At 37.1% G+C, this 26,339-nt stretch overlaps 3 protein-coding genes across 5 annotated transcripts in view; all 3 read right to left on the bottom strand.

Moving 5' to 3' along the window:
- The window catches only part of LOC128997336 (protein MTSS 2), a 137,518-nt gene extending 112,076 nt beyond the window's left edge, over nt 1–25,442 (bottom strand). For all 3 annotated transcript variants that reach the window (XM_054422970.1, XM_054422971.1, XM_054422972.1), the window contains exons 1-2: nt 24,839–25,442; nt 5,252–5,313 (exon numbers count right to left, since the gene is read on the bottom strand). In XM_054422970.1, coding sequence (XP_054278945.1) covers nt 5,252–5,313; nt 24,839–24,910 — 134 coding nt within the window. In that variant the 5' untranslated portion in view covers nt 24,911–25,442. The remainder of the gene's footprint in view (nt 1–5,251; nt 5,314–24,838) is intronic.
- Nucleotides 2,672–3,278, bottom strand: LOC128997342 (calmodulin-like). The gene has a single exon (XM_054422979.1). The coding sequence runs from the start codon at nt 3,212–3,214 to the stop codon at nt 2,744–2,746; it is 471 nt and encodes a 156-aa protein (XP_054278954.1). The 5' UTR covers nt 3,215–3,278; the 3' UTR covers nt 2,672–2,743.
- On the bottom strand, nt 4,176–4,627 carry LOC128997343 (calmodulin-like). Its single transcript, XM_054422980.1, has one exon. The coding sequence runs from the start codon at nt 4,614–4,616 to the stop codon at nt 4,179–4,181; it is 438 nt and encodes a 145-aa protein (XP_054278955.1). The 5' UTR covers nt 4,617–4,627; the 3' UTR covers nt 4,176–4,178.
- Nucleotides 25,443–26,339: the final 897 nt, after the last annotated feature.

Below are 26,339 nucleotides of genomic sequence, written 5' to 3'. Positions count from 1 at the left end.
CAAACCCAACCCTACTATGTACTAACAAGGTCACATGGTGATGTTTATTCAGTCAACCGAGTAATTTTCCGTCAAGAAAATGTGATTAACATATGGAAAAACAGCTCCTCAAGTTTCCGTTTATTATCACATACTTGGTGCCTGACCCATGTGGAAGTTTACACAAATGTTTTCGATATAAACCAGTACACTTCATGTCTGATAACGTTGGCTGCCTCATAATCGACAGAGAGGTCAAAAGGTCACAGTGGCCTCTCTGATAACACGTGACCTTGATCTTACCTACGATAACCTTCACACTTGCCACGTACTCTTTTGAATCGGTCCCGGGTCTAGGTCTCACCGGAAAAGCTTACAAAACAAATTATTTTGTATAATGAAGGTACATTGTAAAATAAAAGGAAAAAGTAAACTGTTATAATTTTCTTGTTTATGGATACAGTAGGCCTATATTTTGATCAAAATTGGCAAATTTATTCATTGTATACATTTTTCCTTCCTGTGTGTATTTTTTTAATCTTATGTTATTTTAAATAGGAAATAAATCAGATAAGTTAAAATAAAAATGGTCGAATAAAAAAATTACTGAATAAAACCGAATTAAAGAAGTGGTAACTCACTAAGTCTACAGGTTTGTTGTAGCAGGGATATAAACGGTTATATGCGAATCGTCTTATTAATTTTACATTGTATTGTCTTTGGAGGAGAGAGTTCTCCTTACCCTAGAGACGTCTACTTTTTGTATGTAGACATTAGTTTTTACAGATTTCTACCGAACTACGTAATCACAGTTTTAACACATAGTAATACTCAATATTACAGTATCAGGTTGTTAGCAATTAGCGGGAACCAGGGCTTCCTGGTCAGAACTACCGCACAAATCCCGCTAGTTGTGTTGGTGGTAAAACACTCCATTAGTACACAGCTGTACATGTCAGTGTCTCAGTATCAGCTGACAGCACGTGAATAACCACATGATGTGCACGTGTCCGACGCATTGCCATGCATTGCACTGTAGCTATGTAGCTACGCGATGACAATAGCCTCACAATGGAGTGCATATGTATGAAAATAATCATCTTGCAGGGAGAACGCACCAGCTACGTAATAGGCGTTGGAAAGATACTGATCTTACTTTTAGGCTGGAGGGAAAAAGGAACAGTCTCTTTGCTCACTGAGACCACGGAAGAAGTATATATTTCTTAAAAATGGGTACTTAAAAAAGCAAATTTTAAATTGAAAAACCACTGATTTAAAATATCAATCAACTTGCGATGACTTTTAAGCTTGTGAACCAATATTGTCAGACTCTCGGTAAACAATCTTGATAACCAAGAGAATGAAACTTTGTTTGATTAAACATTCCTATCTCATTCACCAAAAAAGTAATTTAAAGATAAAAACACAGATTTTAAATATCAATCAACTTGCGATGACTTTTAAGTTCTTGAACCAATATTGACAGACTCTCGGTAAACAATATTGATAACCGGAAGAATGAAACTTTGTTTAAACATCTCTATCTCATCGCGTACTAAAGATCTTTCAAAATCTATCTTCTGAACTATCGGCTATGCATTTATACGACAGTTTGTCTTGATACAGCAACATATTGGATAACTTAATGAGATAGAATGTTTATCAAATGTAGCCGTTGTTTGATACGTCAGTTATTAGACTCTAGCTGAATGAACCTTAATTTACCTTATTACCCAAAGTTGTGCTGTATTTGTTATTTTTTGATATTATGTGGGATTTTCTTTCCAATTTCACACAATTAATTGAACCAAATACCAAGATACATGATACTCCTGAAAACAATTCAACTTTTGTTACATAAAACCTAATCTTTGTCTTGCCATAAAGCCATGATCGTCGATTTTATAAAAATCTCACAGGAAAGAAAGTTGACTTGAAACCATAACCAATTAGACGATATGATGGCTACTTGTAGTCAATTTGCTGATGCGCCCATACAGGATGTTGGAAATCATCAGCCGTGGGTCAATGTTAATTGCGCCTAACTACGGGACGTCGAATATGGGAATAATCAGCTGTTTGTGTGTCAAGGGGTGGTGAAGCAACCGATCACTTGCGCCACCGATACTGTAATTACGAGTGTTACTAAACGTGGAAGTAAACATAGATTTACTCTGCCAGGATATCTCACGTAGGGTTATAGTTTGAATGGACAGCAAGTAACAAAATCATCCAAGCTTGTAGTAGAGTACGTCATCTGATGCAGGTAAACGTGTCTTGTACAGTATTTCCACAACAGGTGAAGACAGCGCATAACCACCGATTAGCGAAACGCCATTTTATATCTCTCCAGAACTAGACCAGCAGAACATTTATATAGTCTACTACCTACTGTAAATAAAATTGATATTAACATCCAACACATTACGATTCCCAAAACCCGCTGGTCTTTCCCTATCGGTCGCCGGAAATCAAGAACGACTACTTTGGATGGGAAATAATTATTATAAATCATACGATTGGTATTTCTGTAAAGGACAAAATTCGGAGTAAGACCCAGACCCATCTTCGCAAAGTTACATTTATTATCTCATACTTTAGAAAACTATTCAAACATTTGACTTGACTTCACCAAAATATGTCTCAATCCACTGAATTGTGGTGATGAAAATTAATTACGAAAACTGCTCAAAGTCCTAATCAATTTACCATCCAAAGTCTGCACCTCTGAGCATTTCCTAAACCTCATCTTTCAACCCATCTCTCAGACATCTTCAGACTTCTTGGACGTGACGATGGCTACAAACTCCTCAAAGCTGACCATTCCATCACCGTCCAGGTCGGCCTCCCTGATCATCTCCTGGACATCCGCATCCGTCAACTTCTCCCCCAGCGTCCTCATCATCGTCTTCAGGTCCGCCGCACCGATCAGACCATCCCCGTCCTTATCCATCAGCCTGAACGCCTCTTGCGTTTCATCTTCTTCTTCAGCGTCCATCTTCCGACCCATCACCTCCACGAAGTCCTCAAAGTCTATCTTGCCATCGTGGTCCGCGTCCATCTCCATCATGAGATCCAACAGCTCGAACTCCGTCAGCTTCTGTCCGAGGGATCTCATGACGATCTCCAACTCATTGTCGCTGATTTGACCGTCGCCGTCCTCGTCCAACTGGGAAAAAGCTTCTTTCAACACATCGATCTGTTCTTTTGTCAACTTTGGTTTACGGTCTGCCATCGAGTGCCGCTGAGTTGATTTTCAAGGATTGTAAGACACTAAAAGGTTTATGAAGAATTTTTGAAATGAGGTTATCGATAAACAAAGACCTAGTATTGTGGAAAAATGATGCATCAGCTGTATTATTAAGACTGATATTATTGTTGATTTCATTAATAGATCAACAATATCGCATTGAACTGTCACGTAATAAGGGCTATTCTTCTCGACCTATACAATGAACTTGGTGTTAGGCTACAGATAATTCACTACAATCTGTGCTGCTAACTGCAATTTTAAAGGAACATAGCCTTTGTTCACCTTCAGAGCCTCAATTGATCACTCATTTACAAAAGATGTATATTATTGTCCAGCCACAAACACTCCATACATAGGTAGCGCTTTTTTGTTCTGGGTACAGTTCCGCAGGAAACCTAAGATATATTATTGGATGAAATATCAGTTTAATATATCGCATCAGATACAGTATATCGTTTTTAGGTTATATAAATCGCTTTAAAAACAGGGTTTTTCACACAAAGGTGATTAGGTTGGATTAGTTTATTTCAGGTTAATAATAAACATATTAACATTCATATAAAAAAGATGGTATATATTGTAATTTGTCAGAAAGATAAAATTACAAATACGTTAATTGTATTCGTATCCTCTCTTTTTCATGAGTTCCATAAACTGACCTAAGAGCCGCAGAAGCACACTGAAAAATAATGACTTACTCTACCTTAAAGAATTGATTAGGCAGAAAATCAATTTAAAATTAATAAGTATTTAAATTCAACATATATCGATAGAATATTTTTAAATCAATATCTATTGAACTAGTTCATCCGAAAATATATCGAAGGTTCCCTGCGGCACTAATGTTCTAAATTTTGAAAGCCAAACAGAAAATACACATTTGGAATTGAAAGCCTTCGATGACAAATTTATTTCTCAACAATCCAACACGAATCAAGCAGAGTATCTACTTGAGCGACACTCTTCTTACAAAATCCTCATACTTGATGACACCGTCGCCGTTGACGTCAGCCTCGAGGATCAGCTGTTCCACCTCCTCCGCCGTCATCACCTCCCCTAGACTTGTCAGAGCTTGCCTCAGATCTTTAGTGCTCACCACCCCTGTGCCTTCCTTGTCAAACACTCTGAACGCCTGGATGATCTCCACATCGGAGTCTATCACCAAGCGAGACATCAGCGCCAGGAATCCTTCAAAGTCTATTTTCTCGGTTTCCCCGTCTTTTCCCACCGCCTCTTGAAGCTCTTCCTCATTCGCGATGTATCCCAAGTACTTCACGAGAGTTCCCAACTCACTGAGTGTGATCCAGCCGTCGTTGTCTTGGTCAAACATCATAAAAGCTTCTTTCAACTCTGCAGTCTGCTCTTCGGTCAATTGACTAGCCATTGCAAGAAGTTTGCTTGATTGTAATGTTGAATGCAATAACAAAAATGTTTATTTTAGAGGTAAACAAAACTCAAACATAATCAGCTGGTTTTAACGGAAACTTTGATGCAGATGATTGTGGCAATCACAGACTATTTCGACTTAAATAAATCAATCTATTTCCTTGGAATATTTACTTCGATTGATATAACTCAAACTACTATTTCCAAAAGGCCAAAACCATAGACTAACCAACACAAGTAGACTTCTCTTGTCTGGTTCATGTCCGGTGACACTGGTCGCTAGTGTCGACGAAATTTACTTTCTATTGTTTTATGGTAAATTTAATTATTTGTGGTTTACTGTTTGGTTCTATAAATAAGGGACGAGTTGTTGTTTATGATTAGATCGTTTTATTTTATATAACGAGGTTTTACTGAATTACTGAAATAATAAAAAAAATTGCAAACAAACCCCGACCTTTATAGTGCACCAGACAGTACTAACAATAACGTTGTCTTCTGATTATAAGGATGAGAAATCTAACTAAGAGAGTATATTTTATCTATGTACTATTGAACATTTCCTTAAAAAATAAAGTTCCCAATCATTATTTATTTACTAAACGCTAAATTACTACACTGTTGATAACATACCTTAGGCAAGTGTGCAGCTTTGTTGCTTTGACTACCAAATCCTCCCACAGAGGAGTCCCATTCTGAAACAAAAGTTTTGAACATTATACATTGAGTTTTACCATTTTGTAACTAACATTAAAATCCACTACACATATGGTACGCTACTATGTATTTAACACCCATAGCACAATTTCCGTTTAGTCAACGATTAAAATTGGGTTTAGTATAGTCACCACAAGCAAATAAAACATTACTTTAACCTTAACTAATCATCCAAGTTTTTATCTCACTTCTCACTTCTTCTCTCTTTGGAGAAAATAATTTCCAAACAATGTAAATGTTCGGTGAAGTTTTTTAATCTTTTGGAAACCATGAAAAATTAATCTACTATCAACTGACTTTTCAGTTAAAATTTGTTTATAACGATAATTGCCTCCGAAGTTTTAAAAACGCAGTACAGTAGTGAGTTTAAAACTATTTTATCCTAAAAGAAAGAAGCTTTCAAAGTTGTATCAGTTATTGAGAGCCTTAACAGGAAAATTCCATTACTTTGGCCAAAGTGTTCTGAAACAATGCCTTGGCTTCAGCTAACATTTTAGAAAAGTTTACTAAACTTTAAAACCTACGGAATAGTTATGGTAGTTTACACGTTTAACGGAGTTGCGTCAGGTTGGAGCTCTAAATTAAATATTAGGCTATAGTAAACTGAAAAAATCGTGTAATGTAGTTATTCAATCATCATTTTTGAGAATTTCACTACAGTGAAGAAGCTATTACGATAGGCAGAAATAAAATAGACCGGGGCCGATTTTCATTACATTTTGATAATCCCAAGGGCCAGAAACACTATTTTCTGAAGTGTTCCGTGAACACAATAACTGGTGATTTGGGCCCGTTTTTGAAGAAATTTGGTATGAATGAAGGATACGTAACAAAAATTTAAAAAACAATACAACTTAAAAATGCCAATGTTACTCTTATGGAGGAAAAGATAACTGTAGTAATTACTTTACTTTTTATAGATTTATCTTCCTCAAATTTGGAAAATCTGTTTATTTCACCTCATATTTTTAACATTTGATAACACTTTCCCCCCTTCCTACTCCCCGTGGCAGCAATTTAAATAGGGAATAAGTATGAGTAGTTTATGGAAATATTTTAGTAAAAATCCAATCAGACAAATTGAAATTCACTTAGTCTGCAGATTTGCTGCGGCGGGGTATTTTTTTGCCTAGTAGAGAAATGAAATCATTACTAGTTTTGAAGTTATCATGTAGATCAATTTGTTGTCAACCTCCGTCTTGAACCCCGACGATTGTAATCTACCGTTATCGTCCTACCCTTTTATCGGCGGCCCGTTTGTCTTCTGTTACGAATTGGTAATTGCCCTTGTTTGACGTTATGTACGTGGTTGATTTTCTCTACGCTTTATGTCCCTTTCTAACTCCGTTTACAGATATTCAGATTCACTTGTGGGTCCAAAGCCTAAGCTTACGTAAATAATAGTTCTTACTGCAAACGAAGTTTCTTACTGGTACTGAATCGTAGTTAATCTTATTCGTATATTTCGCAATATTTCGTCCAGCTACAGATATAATGGTGGCAATAGATTAAAATAGTACCCGTACTTCACAAAACCTCCCATCCTTTAACGGATTGTGTTTTGTAGAAAACTGTTAACTCGAACAACAACTTAAGACCACCGACCTTTTTCTGAAGGCTTTTAAGCTTTAATGGCTTGCCGTCTTGCACTTATTTCGGCAATATGGGCTATAAATACACTTGTTTTAGTACTGCATCTTCTAAACTATTTAACAGCAATGTGTTTAAGGAACCATAAACATATGGTATTCAATCAAGCAAGACTGCGCTTAGCGAAACACATAGTTAGTTTTCCATTTCCATTGCTACAATCGAATCAGTGATCATTTGAGGATCGGAGTCCCGCCAGAAAGTGGGCCAGGGTGCGGGGAAAGTGGAAAACCGGGCAGTCGCCCCCAGCATGCAAATACAATGCTGCGGATAATAGTCAGGACTGGTGCTTTCTCCGTCCCATCTCTGTTCTGTCCCACGCCACGTGCCTGGGCGTACGCCCTGTCAAAGACGGACAGATGGAGAAATTGTTATTACATATAAATTACACCATAGATAGACTTCTTGAGTAGTTTCTATCGCGATTCTAATATAGTCACTCAGCACTAGAACTAGCGATCTGTAGGTTTCACGTGTACTTGGTATAAAATGTATTCTTGTGTTATGCAATGCGTCTTTGATAAACTGTGAATTATTGTTGGTTTTAGGACAGAGAGTCCCCGGGTAATCCACATAACGCCAATTGTAAAATATCTGAGCAAAGGCGGTCAGAGGGTCCCAGGTCAACCGATTAGTGAGACGACCGCTACTGCCACGATAGGATTAACGTCCAGGCCACTAAATACTCCACTTGCGCGGGCGGGGCATTAATTGCGCCCACTGACCTGAGTCAGGTGTCGGGTATTCCTGAATTGCGTCAACTACTCCAGGGAGCCACCCAATACGTTCATTAACTGCACCAAGTGGCAACCCTCTTTGACTGTAATTGATTTGGTTAGGTTAGGTTGGGTTTGGTTAGGTTAGATTAGGTTAGGTTAGATTAAGTTAGGTTAGGTTAGGATGACATGTAAACAAGGTCATTCCTTCTACAGGTAACTCACCCCTACCTAGCTTGGACTTGGAGACTAAGGAACATTTTTTTGGGACCCTTAGAGGGCTTAGCGCAATTAAGGAACTCTTGGGCGCAATTAATGCACGACCTATTTCAAAGAAATTATTCTGCGTTCCCACATGGACCTTGAGCGCCTCAAGCAAAGCAACTTGTGGCCCCTTAAGAGTACAAGAATAAACTATAGGCCTATCGATAAAAATGTTAAGCGCGACGACACCAGAGCATGAAACCACAACATCGCTGTCATCGTTTCGTAGTTCGTCGCGTCAAATTAATTTCTCATTTGTCTCTAAGCAGCTTTACTCGTCATTAACCAATTTTATTCTATACAGGGCGGAAAAAAGTCTAGATACAGTTACATATTTCAAGAAAATGAAAAATATAGAGCTACCAAACCTTGAAAAAAGTTACTGACCATAAAAAACATTTTAAAACATTATTCGGTGATGCGCTATCTCCTCAGGGGGAAGACACAGTTTTCTTCTTCCCCTAGCGTTCCACCCTCCAGAGTTAGTTCATTACTGAATAATTCTTTAAATTGGTTCTTATGGCCAGTAACATTGCGTTATCTTTATTTTTTACTGTAAATGTCCCGAGACATTTTCGTCCACCATTTATATGGATTTTTATGTGGTTCTGAGAATATTGAGTTATTATATCCACGAACTGTGGGTATTTATAGGCATGCACTGTGGATACGATACTCCCTAGGGTGGATTAACGTCCGCAATAGCGAGTCCTACGACTATCCGCAGTACTATTCTGATAGTTAAACAAATTCATTAATACCAAGGCAAGAATGTGGTTCGGATTCCACTATAAACTGTAGGAATATGTGGGCCTTAGCACAGAAAACAAGTATGTTTTCTGTGGCCTTAGTCACTAACAAGACTACAAAATCGCGTCACTCATCTCCATTCATACCTGGCTTAAAATACCTACTTTGTATGATCGCCATTTCATTGAAAAGTATTAGGCTAAAGTAGTAGTGTTTTTTCACGTTTGTACGTTAGTACGATCACGAGTATTTTTTGTATTTACCCATGTTTACTAGTAGCGTATCATCAATCCATAATGGGCCCTACACGTTACTATTGCGGCAAGTAGATATAATTCGGTCAATGAGTGAATATAACATTAGTTTCCGCCCGATGAATCAATCTTGAGTCCCAAGTAAAGTGAGCTGCCACATTAGATTGATGGAGATAGCGACGCCACTCAAGTACAAACATCTGTCAGAATTTGCGAACATCCCAAGAGGTTTTGGCAAAGACATCATTACACATTTAGACTACTGATATATTCCTCGTTAAAATATTGCAATGAAGGTTCCGCCAAGTATAATAAGACTGAGTGAGCTGGTCTGGTGCTAGAGCATCTGTAGTAGAGGTGCAGGGTTCAAATCCAGCTAACCCCCAATGGTTTTTAAATGTGAACCTTTTAAGAAACACTTGCTATAGCCTGAAGTAAAATGTAAACAGTTTTGGCCTAGAGTCCAGCGTTCTAGGATGTGAAGTTAGGACAAATACATTGACTGACGTTTTAAATAAATATTTTACCGAACCTTTTGAGGGTAAATAGTCCCCCACTAAATATTACCCTGTTTAACCTTGTACATGTGTGGTTTAGGGTGGGACAATTTTTTTGTCCTAGGACGCTAGGCACGAGAATGGGATTGTTTTTCACATCACTTCAGGCTAGACCTAGGGGTTGCGGCATTATCACTTAGATGACATCCATTGGTGATTTGGCAGGATTTGAACTCGGGACCTCTTGGACCGAAGTCCCGCGCTCTAACCACTAGACCAGCTCGCTCCCCCCAGGGTGGGACAATGAGAACAACTTAGAAGTAATGCAACAATGAAAGAACAGCTGTGCTTATAATTGAAAAATGTAAGTAAAGATTGTGATTTGTGGTTATTAACACTGTGATTTTGCTGTGTAAACCTATTTTTAAATAGGGAATCTAGAGAAAACACCAGGAATTTATTTCTATTATATTCCATCCTTGGTCGCCATAGCGCTATTTCAGATCGGAAAACGATAGTGAACTGAGTACAATTATTTAGGATAACAGCTTAAAACTCTCCGTACATCAGGTTATGTCGAAAGAGTGCGAGTCGCAGTAACCCGAAGTCCAAAGAGGTTTGCTAGGAAGCTTACGTTGTTGGAAGCTTTACGTTGGCTCTTTTCTTCCTTTGGCGGTTCTACCTAAGCTACTTGAAGTTCAAGGTTTATTCAAAGTCGCATCAGAGATTTGCTTGAACAGAAGCTAAGAACTGAGGAAATTAAAGCGATTCCTGAAGCTGGAACGAGTATTTGATGGAATTTTTAAGCGACTAAAAACGAATGTCAGGTTGGACAAGGACGTCACTTAAAAAACGTTGATTTCAAGAAATGGAAAAATGACTCCATCAAGTTAAAATGGCACAAGATATGCTGCGTTTTGATGTGCTGTTTATATGTTGGCCTATAGGGTAAATAATAGTATTGAATTTACACTATTTATTAATTTAGTTAAGTTAATTGTTTTACTTTCATTGCAGTCTATATCACAGTAGTTTCTTACGAGTACGTATCCATGTCATCAATACACAGATGCAATTCACTTATCAGCAAAAGTTTATTCACTTTCAAAAGACAAAAACTTATTAATTACAAAGATCAAAATGTACGATTTAAAATTGGGCCAAATTAGGGTCAAAAGCCACAGAAGATTCAACAAAATACGTTTTTACGTCCATACACGATTCTTAGTAGCAAACATTATCAGAAACACATTTACTTAGTCTTATCTCAAAGCCAGTTACGTCATAGTTAACAATAACTACGACTTGGCTGATTATTCTATACGTATGTTTCCATGGAAAATTCTACGAGAATGAATCGTAGCGCAGAATGGAGAGAAATCTCTATTCCCTACTAGTTATTCTGTGGCCGTAGTAATTCGAAAAATTTGTGAAAATATTTAAGGCTTCTTCATTGATAAGAGGCAAACCTTATTGTGATCTTCGATCAGAAACATTATTAGTAAATGTTTATAACGCTAATTGGGTAACGACGATTGGAGTATCCAAAGAAATCAATTACCATTTACCATCTCTTATCACAGAATCAGTCTTACCATCTTTTGACCTCACTGGCTCGAATGTCTATACATGGTCTATATACTTATAGCCGAATCTCTATGGTCTATACTTATAGCCGAATGTCTATACATGGTCTATACATATTACATACTTATACCGAATGTCTATACATGGTCTATACTTATAGCTGAATGTCCATAACATCATTGTTCATGACCCTTGCGGTTGCTGTTCTAATGTGGTATTTGTAAACAGCATGAGTCTAAACGTTTTAGGTGTTATGAGATCTATTTTGACTAACTTCCCGTATACGTTCGTTCAATATTAGAAGAGTCTACTAGTCATTCTTTCCCATGACAATCTTTGGAAAGTATGTCTATACAACATACCTTCTGTCCTGGAGACACAGATAATCAGCTCAAATCACCAATCAGACTTCACTATGTGATAAATCCATACTTTAAAGCAATATGATAAAATAGCCTCTCATAATGACGAGAACTTCGCGATGTTGTAGGGCCCCAAAACACAATACGATACAAATATTGATCATCACACGTACTTGTCCCAAGCCAGTAAGACAGGTATAGCGGTACATGTGTGTGTTTGTGTGTGAGACGATATAACAGTACCGGTAGTAACCGCTCCACCACACGCACACTTACGTAACAGAACCGGTTGGCTCATCTGAATGCGCACACTTTACGACCTACCTCAATCTCCTGGACTCAGGCCAAGTGGTGGAGTGTGCCAATGACCTGAATGTGGTACACACGCGAAAAACATTCAAAGGCTTTTGGTGTAGAATTTAATTGACTTCACGTTTGGATAAAAGGTTAGATACTTTGTGCAAGTAGATATCTAAAATTAGGAATATTGCTGTCTTCATTATTTGATTAGTCAAAGCAAAGCCTCCTAATACAAAGCCACGGCGGTGATGTGGCAACGTCGCACCAGCCATGATAATCAAACCTGTAAAGATAAACACAGATGTCCCATTATATCAATGCAACAGCTGTTTCGGTTTGCCGGGACAGCGGTGTTGCCATTTTTATCTCGCCGCGGCCTTTTAGAGGAGTTTATGGTTATTAAAGTTGTGTATCTTTAGCGGGGACAATAGTACCAAAAATGCTAACCTATTGGTCTAAAAATGTGTTTTGGCTTTTTTAAGTGGAAGTGCTACGGTAAAACAGAGAAAGCTCTCTATACGTAAGAAACCTCTCATCTCTTGTTTTATAGTTAGGAGACCATATAAATATCAAATATTAAAAATCGAGGACCATTTTTAGTTACACTGAGCTACTAAAAATATACAAAACTCTCCAATCGATGGGATAAGGCGTGATCCTCTGTGTTTAGTTAGCGCTCGACGGCGGCGCTTAGAAAAACATTGATAAGATTACCAACCTGGGCTAGCGCCTCCTAAAATAAATAACGGAAATGACTCGGCGATGGAAGTTGGAACGTTTCCACATACACAGACCATCGTTCAACGGTTAATGTAACTTAACAGATCGCTGCCACAAGGGAAACAAAAAGATTCCAGATTTTATTATCAGCATTACTTAAACAGTATATTTATTTGTAATCTTATATGGATCTTATAATAAGTTACGTAGGCCTAATAGAAAAGTAAAACTGATGTACCACCGTCAACTAAATATTATTATGGAACGCAAATTCATGGAAATTTGTATTCAGTCTAAAAACGTTACATACCGTATTGAGGTAAAAACATCGGATCTTGTTAGTGACAAAAGAACATATAAAAATTATATTCGTTAAAAGTCAGTATCAAGCTGTGTAACATATCTCTGAATTCTACAACACAAAGGGTTATTGGTACAACAAGGGTCTATGTGTGTGAGAGAGGGAGGGAAAAGGTCATGTGATACGGGTTCAGTTACACAAGCCAGTTTCGCGGAGATACAGCACGTCGTTATCAGGACTGTGTCACGCCCCACAGGATAACACTACGTGCAAATACAGTTCAAATTACGCTGATGAGTAATGTGTCAAAATATACAAACTATACAGTTCCTCAACGTAACAAAGGTGCCACTAGCTTATTGTATTTGATAACTCAATAATCTAGTTGACTTCGGTAACAATTAAGTCCTTGCCTACTGTGACAGAGACACAACACTAAAATGGAGTTTAAACGATCAACTACAGACAAAGAAATAAGTTTTAACTAGTCATATTGACGAACCATAGCCAGTGCTCGGGAGGAAGGGTAACCGGCAAGATCTTCTGATGTCAAGATCCTCTGAAGTCAAGATCTCCTGATGTCAATATATCCCGATGTCAAGATGTTCCAAATTCATGACGTCACTGCCAGCCTACCCAAGCTCGAAATACATTAAAAAGAGAGAATAGTTTCACCAGCGAAACCCATTGTGATACGCGGTGTTTTAAGACAGATTTTTGTTTGACTGATACTGTAAACCCAAGTTTGGACAATGATTCCATTCAAAACTAAACCGATCAGTTCCGAAATTTAGCAAGAACAAGAGAGATCAAGCCGAGCGTAACATTAACCCCGAGCACATTATTGAGGAATCTTTCTTAGAACGTATACTTTAAGACTGTATGAAACTATATTAGTAGCTCATTCAACAAAGTACTTCTGAATAAATTGGCTACAGCTGATCCACATAGATTCGCCTACATCATCATACAGTTAAGATGACTCGTGCGTTGCTGACCTACAAACAGATGGTAAGATGCAAGGCAAGGTGCAACCTAACACTGCAGCTGTTCAACACATGTCAAACGTCTACCGCCAGTGTCCAGCTTGCAACGAGCCATAAACCTGAACAATAGCAGCTAGTGGGTCAATAGCACCAGAGTCATGTTGCATATGAACTGGTACAACTATCAAGTAAAGACTCCTTGACTGGTTACGAACTAGATATTTGTCCCAAAGGAATGGTCAGACGAGGAAATCCTATTCGGCCGTGAATTAATTGCGCCAAAGAGTTCCTTAATTGCGCCAATCCCCCAAAGAGTCCCAACAGATTTTCCTTAGTTGTACCATTTTTGCACCAAGCCCAAGCCAGGTAGGGGTGAGTTGCCTGAAGAAGAAATGTCCTTGTTTACGTTTCATCCAAACCTATCCTAACCTACTCAATTATACAGTCAAAGAGGGTCGCCACTTTGTGTAGTTTAACGTATCGGGTGGCTCCCAGGAGTAATTGGCGTAATTCAGGAATACCCAATTACCTGACTCAGGTCATTTGGCGCAATTAATGCCCGTCCTCCCATTCCTAAGGACAAACGAAGCTTTGGCAAATCTTGTGATTTTGCATACTAAAAACGGGAAACTAAACAAATAATAATATCAGACTGACGGGAAATCGCCGAGGATGCGACTAATCCTACAGGATGCAGCGCAGGATGTATCAGACGATATCGTAAGATATCAGAGGATGCCAGGGCCATATCAAGGCACGGGCGATGGACGGAAGCGATATCACTGACACGCGAAATTAAAATAACAAATCAGCAAATACCTTCGGACTTCGGACCGACGGTCAGCAAATGCGGAATTGTGAATGGTTTGGAAACCTAGAAAGCAAAAGACGTATTGCTGAAGAGTTACATGCAAAATTTCATAATTTTCGTGTTTTGAGTTTAACAGAATAGCTATTTCCCCAACACACAATGAGCTTTTAAGTAGTTATAGGAGTATTTTTCCCCTTTCATGCGATTTTCCAGCTTTAGTAAGGTTTGTTATGTGTATCTTTGACTATTGATAAAACTAGACGTTCCACGTCCAGTTGTCGCCAAATTTAAAAACCAATATAAACTTAAATGATAGGGCCACCGATAAATACGCGCTGATTTAAATTACACGAATAATTTCCGTATGTGCTGACGTTTTACCAAATAAAACTGATAGTACGACATATTGTAAGCTTTCGTATTTTGTAAATCACGTAAACTATCTCAGTACCAACAAATAAGGTAGACGATAGCATTTTAGACACTAGCACATCTGAGAGAGACATAATTAACTGAATAAATTGACACCAGCTAGTTTATATAGATGGGATGTCTACTTCAGTATCTAAAAGTCAATGATATTAGGTTACAAGATGGGATTTAGATTCCTAATCCCGAAACTACGTGAAACCCTTTTTTACCAATCTTGTTTGGAAAACTGTCTGCAATCAACCCCAATTACGATTACAACACGCGTGTCTTGAAGCGAGGCTTCTAAAATTTCATCAAAATGGGATTAAAATACTGAAACCCATCAATTGACCGCATCCACAGACCTAATCACGACACGGTCAGGTGGTTTGGCCGTGGGTTACAATCCTAATGAGTCATGTACATGTAGTGATCTGCTCCATTTCCAGCGGTGATGAGCTCGTGTGTATGTACGCCGCGTGTTGCAGTATATGGTAGCCTGTACCTGACCCTGTATGACCGCCACGGTACCGTAGCAGGCCAGACCTTGCACTCAGGGCAGTCTAGTACCAGTGCAGACCTCAACACACATCTGCCTAGGCAGAATACACCGGACACTGCCTTGGTGCTGGATAAGATTCATCACTGGACAAGAATTACACATTTTTCGTGAACGTTTTCGAGTTATCCTTTTGAGTTTTGGGACCCTTTCAACCAAAAGGTTTTCGAAGTGATGTCTGTATGTGTGTGTGGACATATGCAGAGCTACAGACTACATGGTACAACCCCCAACTGAAAAATGTATGGTTCAAAAGTTATGAATATTTTGTGATTTGACCCAAAAAATACCATAGTTACTCCCACCGTCCATGATAAGGTTTGGTAACTAAGATGGGAGAAGGTATGTGTCAGATCACTCCATACCATTTATTTATTATTAAATTTATCGTTTGTGGAATTGAAACTGACATAATGAATTACGTACCCTGTTCACCTGATATCTTGAGTTAAAAACTATAAAATACAATGGACCGTCCCTTACACCATTTTCCTCGTTGACGTTGTACATACGAACGTCCACAATGTTCCATCTCCGAGATTTCCCGTACAAGCAATACTTTACACAATCCTTAACAAGTTAGCAATACTTTTAAATCCACTCCAGACACCCTTTCAATACAAATTGTTTTACTAAGCATGGAAACATTACAGATGTGACCATAACTTGCAATGGGTTTCGAAAGAAACCCTCGAATAGAACTAGTCTTGCAATTTGCCATACCAAACTGCAGACACGTGCACACACTGGACCACATACCGTGTCGTGAGTCCATTTAGACGATGTATTTTAGCACAAAACAGTCCCTCTAGACAGTACGTTACTTAGCCAAGCCACTACAGTAATGTCAATTGTGTTAGCACTGTAATGCTAATAACATTGAACTTGCTTTAACAAGTAGGACTGCTGATAAATAACAACTGACCAATCATATTTTGTTTCTGTAATCATACGATAAACTGTAGAACGCTTTCATTTAATAGATACCAATTTATAGATTCATCATCTTACCTTGTCTGAACTAGCTGTTACCCACGGGCTTCACCCCGTTTGACTTCATAAGTATTAATAAAACTATTGATTGGTTAGTTGAAACAAACAAAACAGAATACAGTGTAATACAAACAAATAATCACGCCTGATTTTTGAATAAGGTAATAAATTTAAACAATAACATACAAATAAGTACAGCTGAAGTATTTTTAACATTATATATATAGAAAGTTCCATGCTTTGGATAGGAATTACGACCATAAAAGGCAATTTATGAAATGATGGATAGTTTTGCGCAAACATATTATGTATCACGTCTACTAAATCATAGTGTAATCCTACGACAGGTACTACTTCCTCAACAATTAATCCTTAAACCTCTATGTAAAATGTTGCTTTTAAATCTAATGTTTTTCAACATGTCCAGAGATAAATTTGTACATTGCCCGGGTTTATTCATGATATACCACTATCGATTATGGTTATCAAAGTCGGCTTAAACAATAGCAACAACCGACGGTTCATACGTAGACTAACTTAGTTCAACAACCTTTGGAACTGCTTACTGGATACGTAAACAAATGACACATTTGTAAATGTGTTATGGGTCACATAACTGTAGGTCATTCCACAGACAAAAGAGTAAAAGTTGTCTTTTGTCTGCGGTCGTATAAGTAAACTGCTTGGAGCCTCTTGCAACCTTGGACATAAGCCGCCGTATATACGAAGCAAGTTAACGGGTAGGTTACCTGCCTACACTTGAGGCAGGTAACCTACCCGATAACCTGCCTCTTCTACTGCTACTGTATTTACGACCAAGATATGCCAGAATGTATTCGGGGTAAACTGGGTGGAATTACAGGAATATACTGCATAAACTAATATACTGGTTAAGTTGTCTATTCAAAAGGTCAGTACTGTAGGGTACATATATAATTTCATAGTACAGTACCTTAAATTTTACAGTTGTTTAGCTCTCGAATTGCATCCTATGTACTGATGAAGCAATTGTGTTGTACAGAAGTAAAAGTCTAAACACGGAATATAAAAATCTATAAAGAGATAAGCAGTCGCGATGAATAAAAATTTTAAACTTTCTCGATGTTTTTGTCTCACACATATTTTGAAAAGTATTTAAAATTTTATATTCTTAACGAGAATCAATCAATTGAGCGAAATATGTTTGGAAAACATTATACGAGTAACTAATTATTCTTCAAGGTGCAAACCACAATTTTTCAACTCAGCAGTTGTAAATGCGGCTTGCTTCTGCGGTCGTGGTTTATACGGTTTCCCGTCCATTATCTACAGAATTTAAACAATTAGCATTGGCACAGGTTACGCTTTCCACCTAACGTAAACGCCATGGATAAAAACTAAAATTGTAAACAGGGACATCGATACTGTAAAAGGGATTGTTTTTGCAACGTGTTGCGTCTTCCAACACTTACTACATATCCACTCTAAACCTATAAACATTAATAGTACGCCTACAAATCAAATTACGTCATCATGGTAAAACTCCGATTTTATTGTTCTATCCTATATTAATAACCAAGCACTATTTTTGAAAACCTACTTTTCTTCGCTCGTGTGCATGGCAGGTAAAATCTACGCATACTGTTAGAAATGTGTGTCCTGTAGATGTGCAGAATCTCTTGTTAAATTAAAATAGGCTCAAAAATAAGCACACAAATTAATTTGAAATTAAAAAAAATTACATGGGCCTTATGGGTTGCCACGCTGACGAAATGACAACGAAAAACAGAAAATGAAAACAAATGGGAGAAATTCCAATCACATGTTTTATTTACAGCGTGGGGTGAAAAAAGAGAAGCCTGTACAAATATTACATATTTTTACGAGTGTCCTACCAGTGGACCACGGCTACCGGACGACCTCTAGTTATTATAATTGTAAAAAAATAAAGTTTAAACAGCAAGTCAAACCATCAACATTCTAGATATAGGACAGCAAATTAACATAAAATAACCTTAATTAAATCATGAAGCTGGAAAATCTCACAAGGGTGTACAATCACTTTAAATATTCATAGCACAACAAACTATTTCAACCATTTAAGTTTCATTTCATAAAACACCAGCTAAAATAAACAATTACAAATCCTACTAAAAAATCTTTACATTTCCTCAAAGTTTGAACTAACACATCATCTATTGAAAATTGCACTCCGATTTGAAACACACACCGATTTGACACTTAGTGCAGGAGCGCGTTGTTGTACAAACAATGCTTGACTGTAAACAGTAAACAATATCAATAAAGCAAACAAACAATCGTTTCCCGCTAAAATCTAGTCTCTTTCTCTAAACAAGGCGATGTTGCTCATTCAATCCATTGTTTGATCGATATCAATTTGACCTTATCGCAATATTGATACGAGTGTTGTAGCTTACTTTGGTCCAGCTACGGTTCTAAATTACAGTGCGCGTCACATAACAGTGTCTAGTTTAAAGTTTAGCCTACTTAGCAAGAGAACGTACTTAAGTAAGCTTCTCGCGAAGTACCTATGTTGTAATTGAAGGATAAAAGCTCTGAATTTGTTCAGTGTATTTCCCATATAGGGTATAAGCAATTGTCGTATGCCTCGTGGTAAGACCTAGACCCGGGACCGATTTACTTTAACGTTTTGAGAGACCAAAAACACATTTCAATCAATCAATCAATCAATCAAGAAATTTATTTACACAATAATTGCCAATACATAGGATACAAAAGTGCAAAAACCACAAATGGTTTGTCTGCACTAAAAATATTGTTTCTTATTTACCATACAGTTTTTCTCAGTTTGAATCAGTAGCATGCAGTTTTATGAGTTCTTAATTGTCTCTTGAGTAATTAATAACAAAAAAAAGACAACAAAGACACAAATATCTGTAAAAATTCAACAGTAACAATAACAAATAAACTATTGGAATAAATAACAATAATATATTACTTTAACTTCAACTAAAAATGTAAATACATTAAATGCATAATTGTAATAAATTAAAATTGTAACAAATCATTCCAAACAAGTTCCTTTAAATAATGTTTAAACATGCTATAACTATTTGCAAAAACCATATGATTTGTGAGGTTATTAAAACATTTGGGAACAAAAACTTCAAGTGTTCTACTTCCATACTTATTCCTGTGCTTTGGTACAAAATAATAATTCCTTCTAACATAGTATGGGTGATTATTGACTATTTTCAAGCTGTCATCAAATAAATGATCAGTGGATATCAAAAATAGTATATTTCGTACCAAGGGCCGAAAATGAGGTTTTGCCGGCTCGAGATAGTTTTTAAGTTCGAGACGAAGTCGAGAACTTAAATCGATCGAGAGCTGCAAAACCATTTCGGTCCGTGGTACGAACGCTATTTTTCACCACACTATACCATATTACCACTATTCGCCACTATAATAACGCACACTGATAGTCAACACAACTACAACTTTAAGGTTATGTGAAGAAATAATTTGAGGAACCAGCAAAAATAAAAATAAATAGTTGCTAGGCAACGGTGACAATAACACAATTCTATTGCAATGCTATGGATTTTGATTGTGTATTTGTAAGCGGACAGCTGATTTTGCGGCCCCGGCCTGTAAAAACCTGCTCGGTCCCCAAATTACGATGACAGCTGGCATGGCCAGCAAAACGTAACTTTCAGCCACCAATTAACGTATGTAATACAGCCAAAAACATCATAGTGTGGTGAAAAATATATAACTTACTAACAGGTAGCAGTCTAACAAAATGAAAAATCTTTATAATTGGTAACTGCTTAATGTGCACTGGAACAATACATTTGAGCGCTTGCTCCTGCAGAATATCTTAGTGCTACAGATATTTAAATTCATATCTGTATCTGTTAACAATATAACTTAAAATTAAAAATCGTATTATCTTGATCAAAGTTGGTGCGAACATGTAACACGTTTTCGGGGTTTTATGGGGTGAAATTCTTTTGTTTCATTTTCAACCCTCAACACATGAAATTTGCCAATTTCTTTCTAAACCATTTTGTAGGGAAAACAAATACCGGTACCTAATTTAGTATAATGTATTGGTTTGTTGTTAAAAAACTGTAAATCTAAAATTCCAATGTTATTCTAATACTGTAGTTTGCTTGTTAATATGACCAAATTTGGGATGTTTTCATTTCATACTAAGCTATTGAGGTTTTACCAAAAACACTTTACCTTCACTGATAACTAACAACAACCCTAAGCCACTCATTAAACCTAATTGAGTTGATAAGATAATGAATCTATGGAAATTCACTTAGTCTGCAGGTTTGCTGAGGCAGGGGTATGCCATCAGCGTTAGCATCAAAATGTGATACCAAGTCGAAAGGTTGCACTACCTGCGGTATTCAAAGCTGAAACTATTTCCGACTGTTTTGTCAGAGAAACCATAGGCCCCTCGCCCACTATACGATTTCGGTCGTACGACACTGTGTCGGAACGACAACATTTCAACAGTGAACCATTGGCTCTTATGAGAGCTCGCCCACTGTACGATAATCTCACGACTACGACAAACTGTCGTGAAGCAGTCGTCCATACGGATACCTAGCCTATTCCCACAAGAAAATTATCACTTACAAAGTACAGAAGCAGGCGCTGAGTGGTGAGTAGTCAGCAAATCTAGTGATAAGGCAATACTGACTACTGAGTCATCAAAAGGCTAAGCTGAGAGTCATAACCTTTAGTGCAACACCTGATTGATAACGCGCACGCTCCGCTTGTCAGCTGATTGTGGCCACTTCCGGTTAAGCCTACACCGGAAACCAGGGACAACAAAGTACGTTTCCGCTATCACACGCACGCCGACAAAGCGGGTTGACGTATCGAACACTGGTCCGAATGTTCGTGATCAGAGTAAACCATGAAGTTGTAAATATGTTAACTGCCGTACACAGAGTATAAATATTTATATTTTGTTTAGATCTCCCTGTACTAAACCTATACGTAGTGCCTGAAACCAAACCGAGTTTGAGAAGGAAAATTTTGGAAATCTAGCTTATTCCGGGAGAGGAAAAGTTTACCGTAAGACCGTTTCCCGTTTAACTTTAGTTTTGAAAACAGCTACAAATTAACACGTAATTACTCAACAGAGATATGATCATATTCAAAAGTAAGAGTGAAGTATAATTTACCACAAAAAATGGACTACACAGTGCTTTTTAAATACCCACGCCGCAGCAAACCTGCAGATCAAGCGAATTTCCATTTGTCTGATTGGATTTTCATTCCAATACTTCCTTTAAGTTTTCATATCCATCCCTATTTAACCAACATTAAGTTTAAGGTGTGCGTTTGCTGCTACAGGGAAGATAACAACGTGTTTAAAGGAAATATTAATAGCTTAGTATAAAACAAATACATTTCCAAATATGATCAAAATATAGTCTATCCACAAACAAGCAAGCTACAACATTATCGATAAAAAAACATGGGAATCTCAAATTTTAAGGGTTTTACATTTTTTCCTTAACCAATTAGCATCTTGCATCAACGATTCAACATACCAATTATTTTGGTTTTTAAGCTCTAAAAAGGATTCAGGAAATAATTGTAAAGTGTTATGTTAAAAAGGTAAACAATGGGGAAAACATATTTTTCCCCATAAATTCCCGTTCACTCTGCCTTTTCAGATTCAGATCATATAGGCCTATGATAATTTTACCACAGGATGTTTTTTTACAGGTTATCAAGCAAACATACCATAATTTAAGTAGGCTAGCCTATAAGTTATATAAACTTGAACGAATTGTGTTTTTGGCCTAAATAAGTACCACAAAAAAAAAAATAGGATAAATCGGTCACGGGTCCAAGCCTTAAATTAAGCCATGGTCAGCTTATTTTCCTATTTTAACTTACTGTATGGGAAATTCACTTATAGGCTACTGGTACAGTCATAAAAAAAAAACTAAAATAAGTTAGATTTAAAAATATTAAGTTAATGATAGGTTTTACATTTAACCAACTAGGTTCTAGACATTTAACAAACTAAAAAAAATTTCTTAAAAAATGTTTTCAGGTAAAATACTCAAGTTATACCATCAAGTATTGGGCCACGTATAAGTTTATGTACTCAATATAATTAACAAAGTAGACGATTGAGTGAGTGTGAGATATTAATATTTGGTAGATGTTGGCAACACGGCATTATTGCCAACTGTTGCCCAAGCTTGACCCACAAAATACTACGTTTCCCACCTGTCATAACAACATGTTTATAGCCAACGATAATACTGTCTGAAAGTTAAGACTTTAACTTACTACAGCCCTCTACAACTTACACATCAAACTTGACTAGCTAACGTCCTAAACTTTTTCATCCCTGAGCAGCATTAAACATAGGCTATACGTTCATTTACAGAAAAGTAATTTTTAAAAGAAAGAATGCACATGTCATGTTAATGGCTTGATTTATAGATTTAAACTTTTACGTCTAGAAACGATGGTATTGCCTATTACCATTGACTATATATTACTTCATAAATAACACAGCCTACCACCCTCATCGAAGCAAACCTTCATACCGCTAGCGAGAAAATCACCAACTTCAGAATTAGGCCTAAAGTTAGACTACAGTAATAAATTGATTTAGGCCTAAGAGATTTATAATTCAAAAGATGATAGGCCTATGCAGTTTGGTAACATATTTAAACAATATAGCTAACCTCAGACTAAATTGTGACTTAAAATCAATATCATCATCAAATTGAGATGGGGATTGGGGATGCCAAAATGGATGGATGGTTTGGGCTAAAAGTTTTTTTCTGACAAAGTATTGTAAAACTGTATTTTACTATCTTAAATAAACATGATTTAGATTTTGATGCTACCTAGCTGCGTATTTTACCCAAAAAAGAGTGAAGACGAGTGTATAATGGAGTGAGATGCCTTGTGTGGCTTTGTGACTGACTAAGGCCCGGTTTCTCCAATTATCGTTACCTAAACTTAAACTGGTTTAAGACTAGCTGTTTCATTAGCAAGGACCATTTATTAAAAGCCAAATGGTCAAAGACAAAACTGGGTCCACTTTTGAACCATCTAAAGCTACACATTTTTTTCAGTAGGCCTATCGTAGGCCTACTGCCGTGGCGACTTTTTGTTTACTAGGCAAGAACAACACCACTCGCTACCCAGCTAAATATTTTCTACTAGGAGAGACACACAGAACTGATCCAAATCGTTGTGTTACTCCCCGATCTCACTTCAACCTTCTGTTAAGTTACGCCTAGAAGTTAGCATAATCCTTATATAGGCCTAATACGTGAAGGCGATTTCTACGAAACACTACAGTACTCTTCCGTTAATAATGGACAGATTATTACAAACAATGTGTCAAAATTAAGTATTGTTTGTGTAGACGCCCCCTTTCACCAATTCCTGTAGTAAAAGTCCTTGGGCTTTGCCCCTCAGGTCATCAAAATCCCAATGTATTTCTTATGAAGAACAGATTTTGTTTACTTAAACAGATAAATAATTCGTATTAAACAGCTGTTCGTAGTAAACACATGATACACGCAAGAGAAAGAGCGTTCTTTTTCAGAGTGAGTTCGTTTTCAGTTTCGATAACTGGAGTGGAGTGAGCGTTCGTTTTTAGAGTGAGTTCATTTTCAGTTTCGATGACTGGAGTGGAGTGATTGATTACACTATCTATGAGTTGACTCCTTTAAGTCATCGGATATTATGACTGTTATTCGTTTTTAAATAGCCTACTTTATTCGAACGAGTTTGCAAACCAGCATGATCGGACTATGGGAACGAGGGTTTATGGGGTAAAGTTACTTCAAGGAGTCACAAAGCTTTGTATAAGCAAATGTGGCTGCACTTTACTTTAGGTCCTACACTCATTCGAATGAAAATATTGATCGATATATCGATTAATCGATTGTCCAAACGATATATCGAATGAAACAATCGAATAATTGATATTTTCGTTCGAAAGAGTGTAGGACCTAAAATAAAGTGCAGCCGCAAATGTCTTTAAAATGAGTTCTAAACTTAGGTATCAAGAAGTCAATAGGTACAATTAACTTAAGGTAAGTCAGGCCTACTAATGTACTACCCGGTAGGCCTACTAAATAATTGGGTAATTAGGTAGGCCTAATTAAAATGTCCATGTCAAATAACTTCTAGCCTAGATGTAAATAAATAAATTAGTTAAGTTATACTTAGACAAGGCCTTGGGCTGATGCTAGGCAGGCGTTCAAATACCTGTTTAGTTCATAAGTATCTACCAACTATTAACCATACTAATAATTAAATCCATACAGTCATGCACTGTCCTGTGAAATACAACCAAACCAACGTACCTTCATATCCTGAATAATTTGTTGAAACAGTCCTCCAAGAGCACTGCATTCTCTTTCAGCGTTTGCCTCCATTATTGATTTATCACATACAACGATATTAGAATAGGTAGTCGTTTAGCGAATGTAAATTTTTTAACAATTAACAAAACCGTACAAATAATGTATCACGGATTCTGTCACATTACTGATGGAAATCGATATTGAACTTGAACATCGGACGTACTGTATACCGATTTTCACTTTACCTACATGTAAAATAATCACTGGGCTTCACCGTATATTAGCTATGAACACTCGAAACACATTATTTAATTATAATAACACCTCAGTCGCGCTTCTGTACAGGGAAAACTATTACACATATCAAAATATAAACAAACTCGGCCGTGAGGCTAGGGAACCCTTCCTCTATATAAACAATGTTTTAGACCCCACAAATGTATGTGTTTGCAAAGTCATTAACTTCGCTAAACACCAAAAATCACTAATAATACACCTTATCCAATGAATAGTTGATATAAATATAACGATACACTATCACCATACACTGTAAACAATCGTTTACCACAAACGCCGAACCAAACAACACCACAATCCACACTACTCCAACTTGCTCTTTGGTGTTCCCGATCCCTTCACTTGATCAGTCACTTCCACAATCATTATTGCCCTTTCCAGACGCAGCGAGGAGCAAAGCTCGTCTCTGATTGGTCGAACAGTAAATAGGTTTTCAACATGCTGCTGCTATCTTGTAGCAAAAGAGAGAACTGTGTGAACTTCAAGATCCATGGAGGAATGCAATCTGTGTTGAGTAGTGCAAAGAGTTACAGCACAAACTACGGAAACCTTAATATCATAGATTAAACATACTCCCCAAGAAGTTTACTTGGGGAGTATGTTTAATCTATGATACTATTTATTGTCTGTGGTTTTAGCGAATTTCCAGAATTTTTTATATGTGGTCAGTTTTAGCGAATTCCCCATATAGGGAATAAGCTATTACCGTAGTACTCATGGTAAGACCTGGATCCGGGATCTTCTTTTTCGTTTTAAGGTCCCACCAAAACACCATCCGTTCAAATTCATATAAATTAAATATATATATTGATGAAATGTAATAAAAACTTGTGTAAACCTACATTTATTCCAACGAGTTCGCGAACCAGCATGATTGGACTATGAGAACGGGTGATTATGAGGTAAAAATTTGTTTTTCCCATTTTTAACCCCTCAAAACAAAAAATAGCAAATTTTTCCAGCCCATCTTGTAGAGCTGACAAAAACAAATAATTTAGTATATTGAAGTGTTATGCACCTAAATGGTTACGGAGAAAATTCCAAAATATTGTAAATTTACAATTCCCATGTTTTTCTTACGGAGGATAAGTTAGTAAACTGTTGTAGTTTGCTTGTTTCTATGAACATATTTTGATCAAATTTGGAAAATGCATTTATTTCTTACTAAACTGTTAACATAAAAAAAACACTTTTACCCTTGTTG

The sequence above is a fragment of the Macrosteles quadrilineatus genome, unplaced genomic scaffold, assembly GCF_028750875.1.
Source record: "Macrosteles quadrilineatus isolate MER2022 unplaced genomic scaffold, UCM_ALF_1.0 Scaffold_6__1_contigs__length_79288215, whole genome shotgun sequence".
NCBI classification, from domain to species: domain Eukaryota; kingdom Metazoa; phylum Arthropoda; class Insecta; order Hemiptera; family Cicadellidae; genus Macrosteles; species Macrosteles quadrilineatus.
Note: the sequence above shows the minus strand (reverse complement) of the source record. Positions and strands in the feature narration are given on the sequence as shown.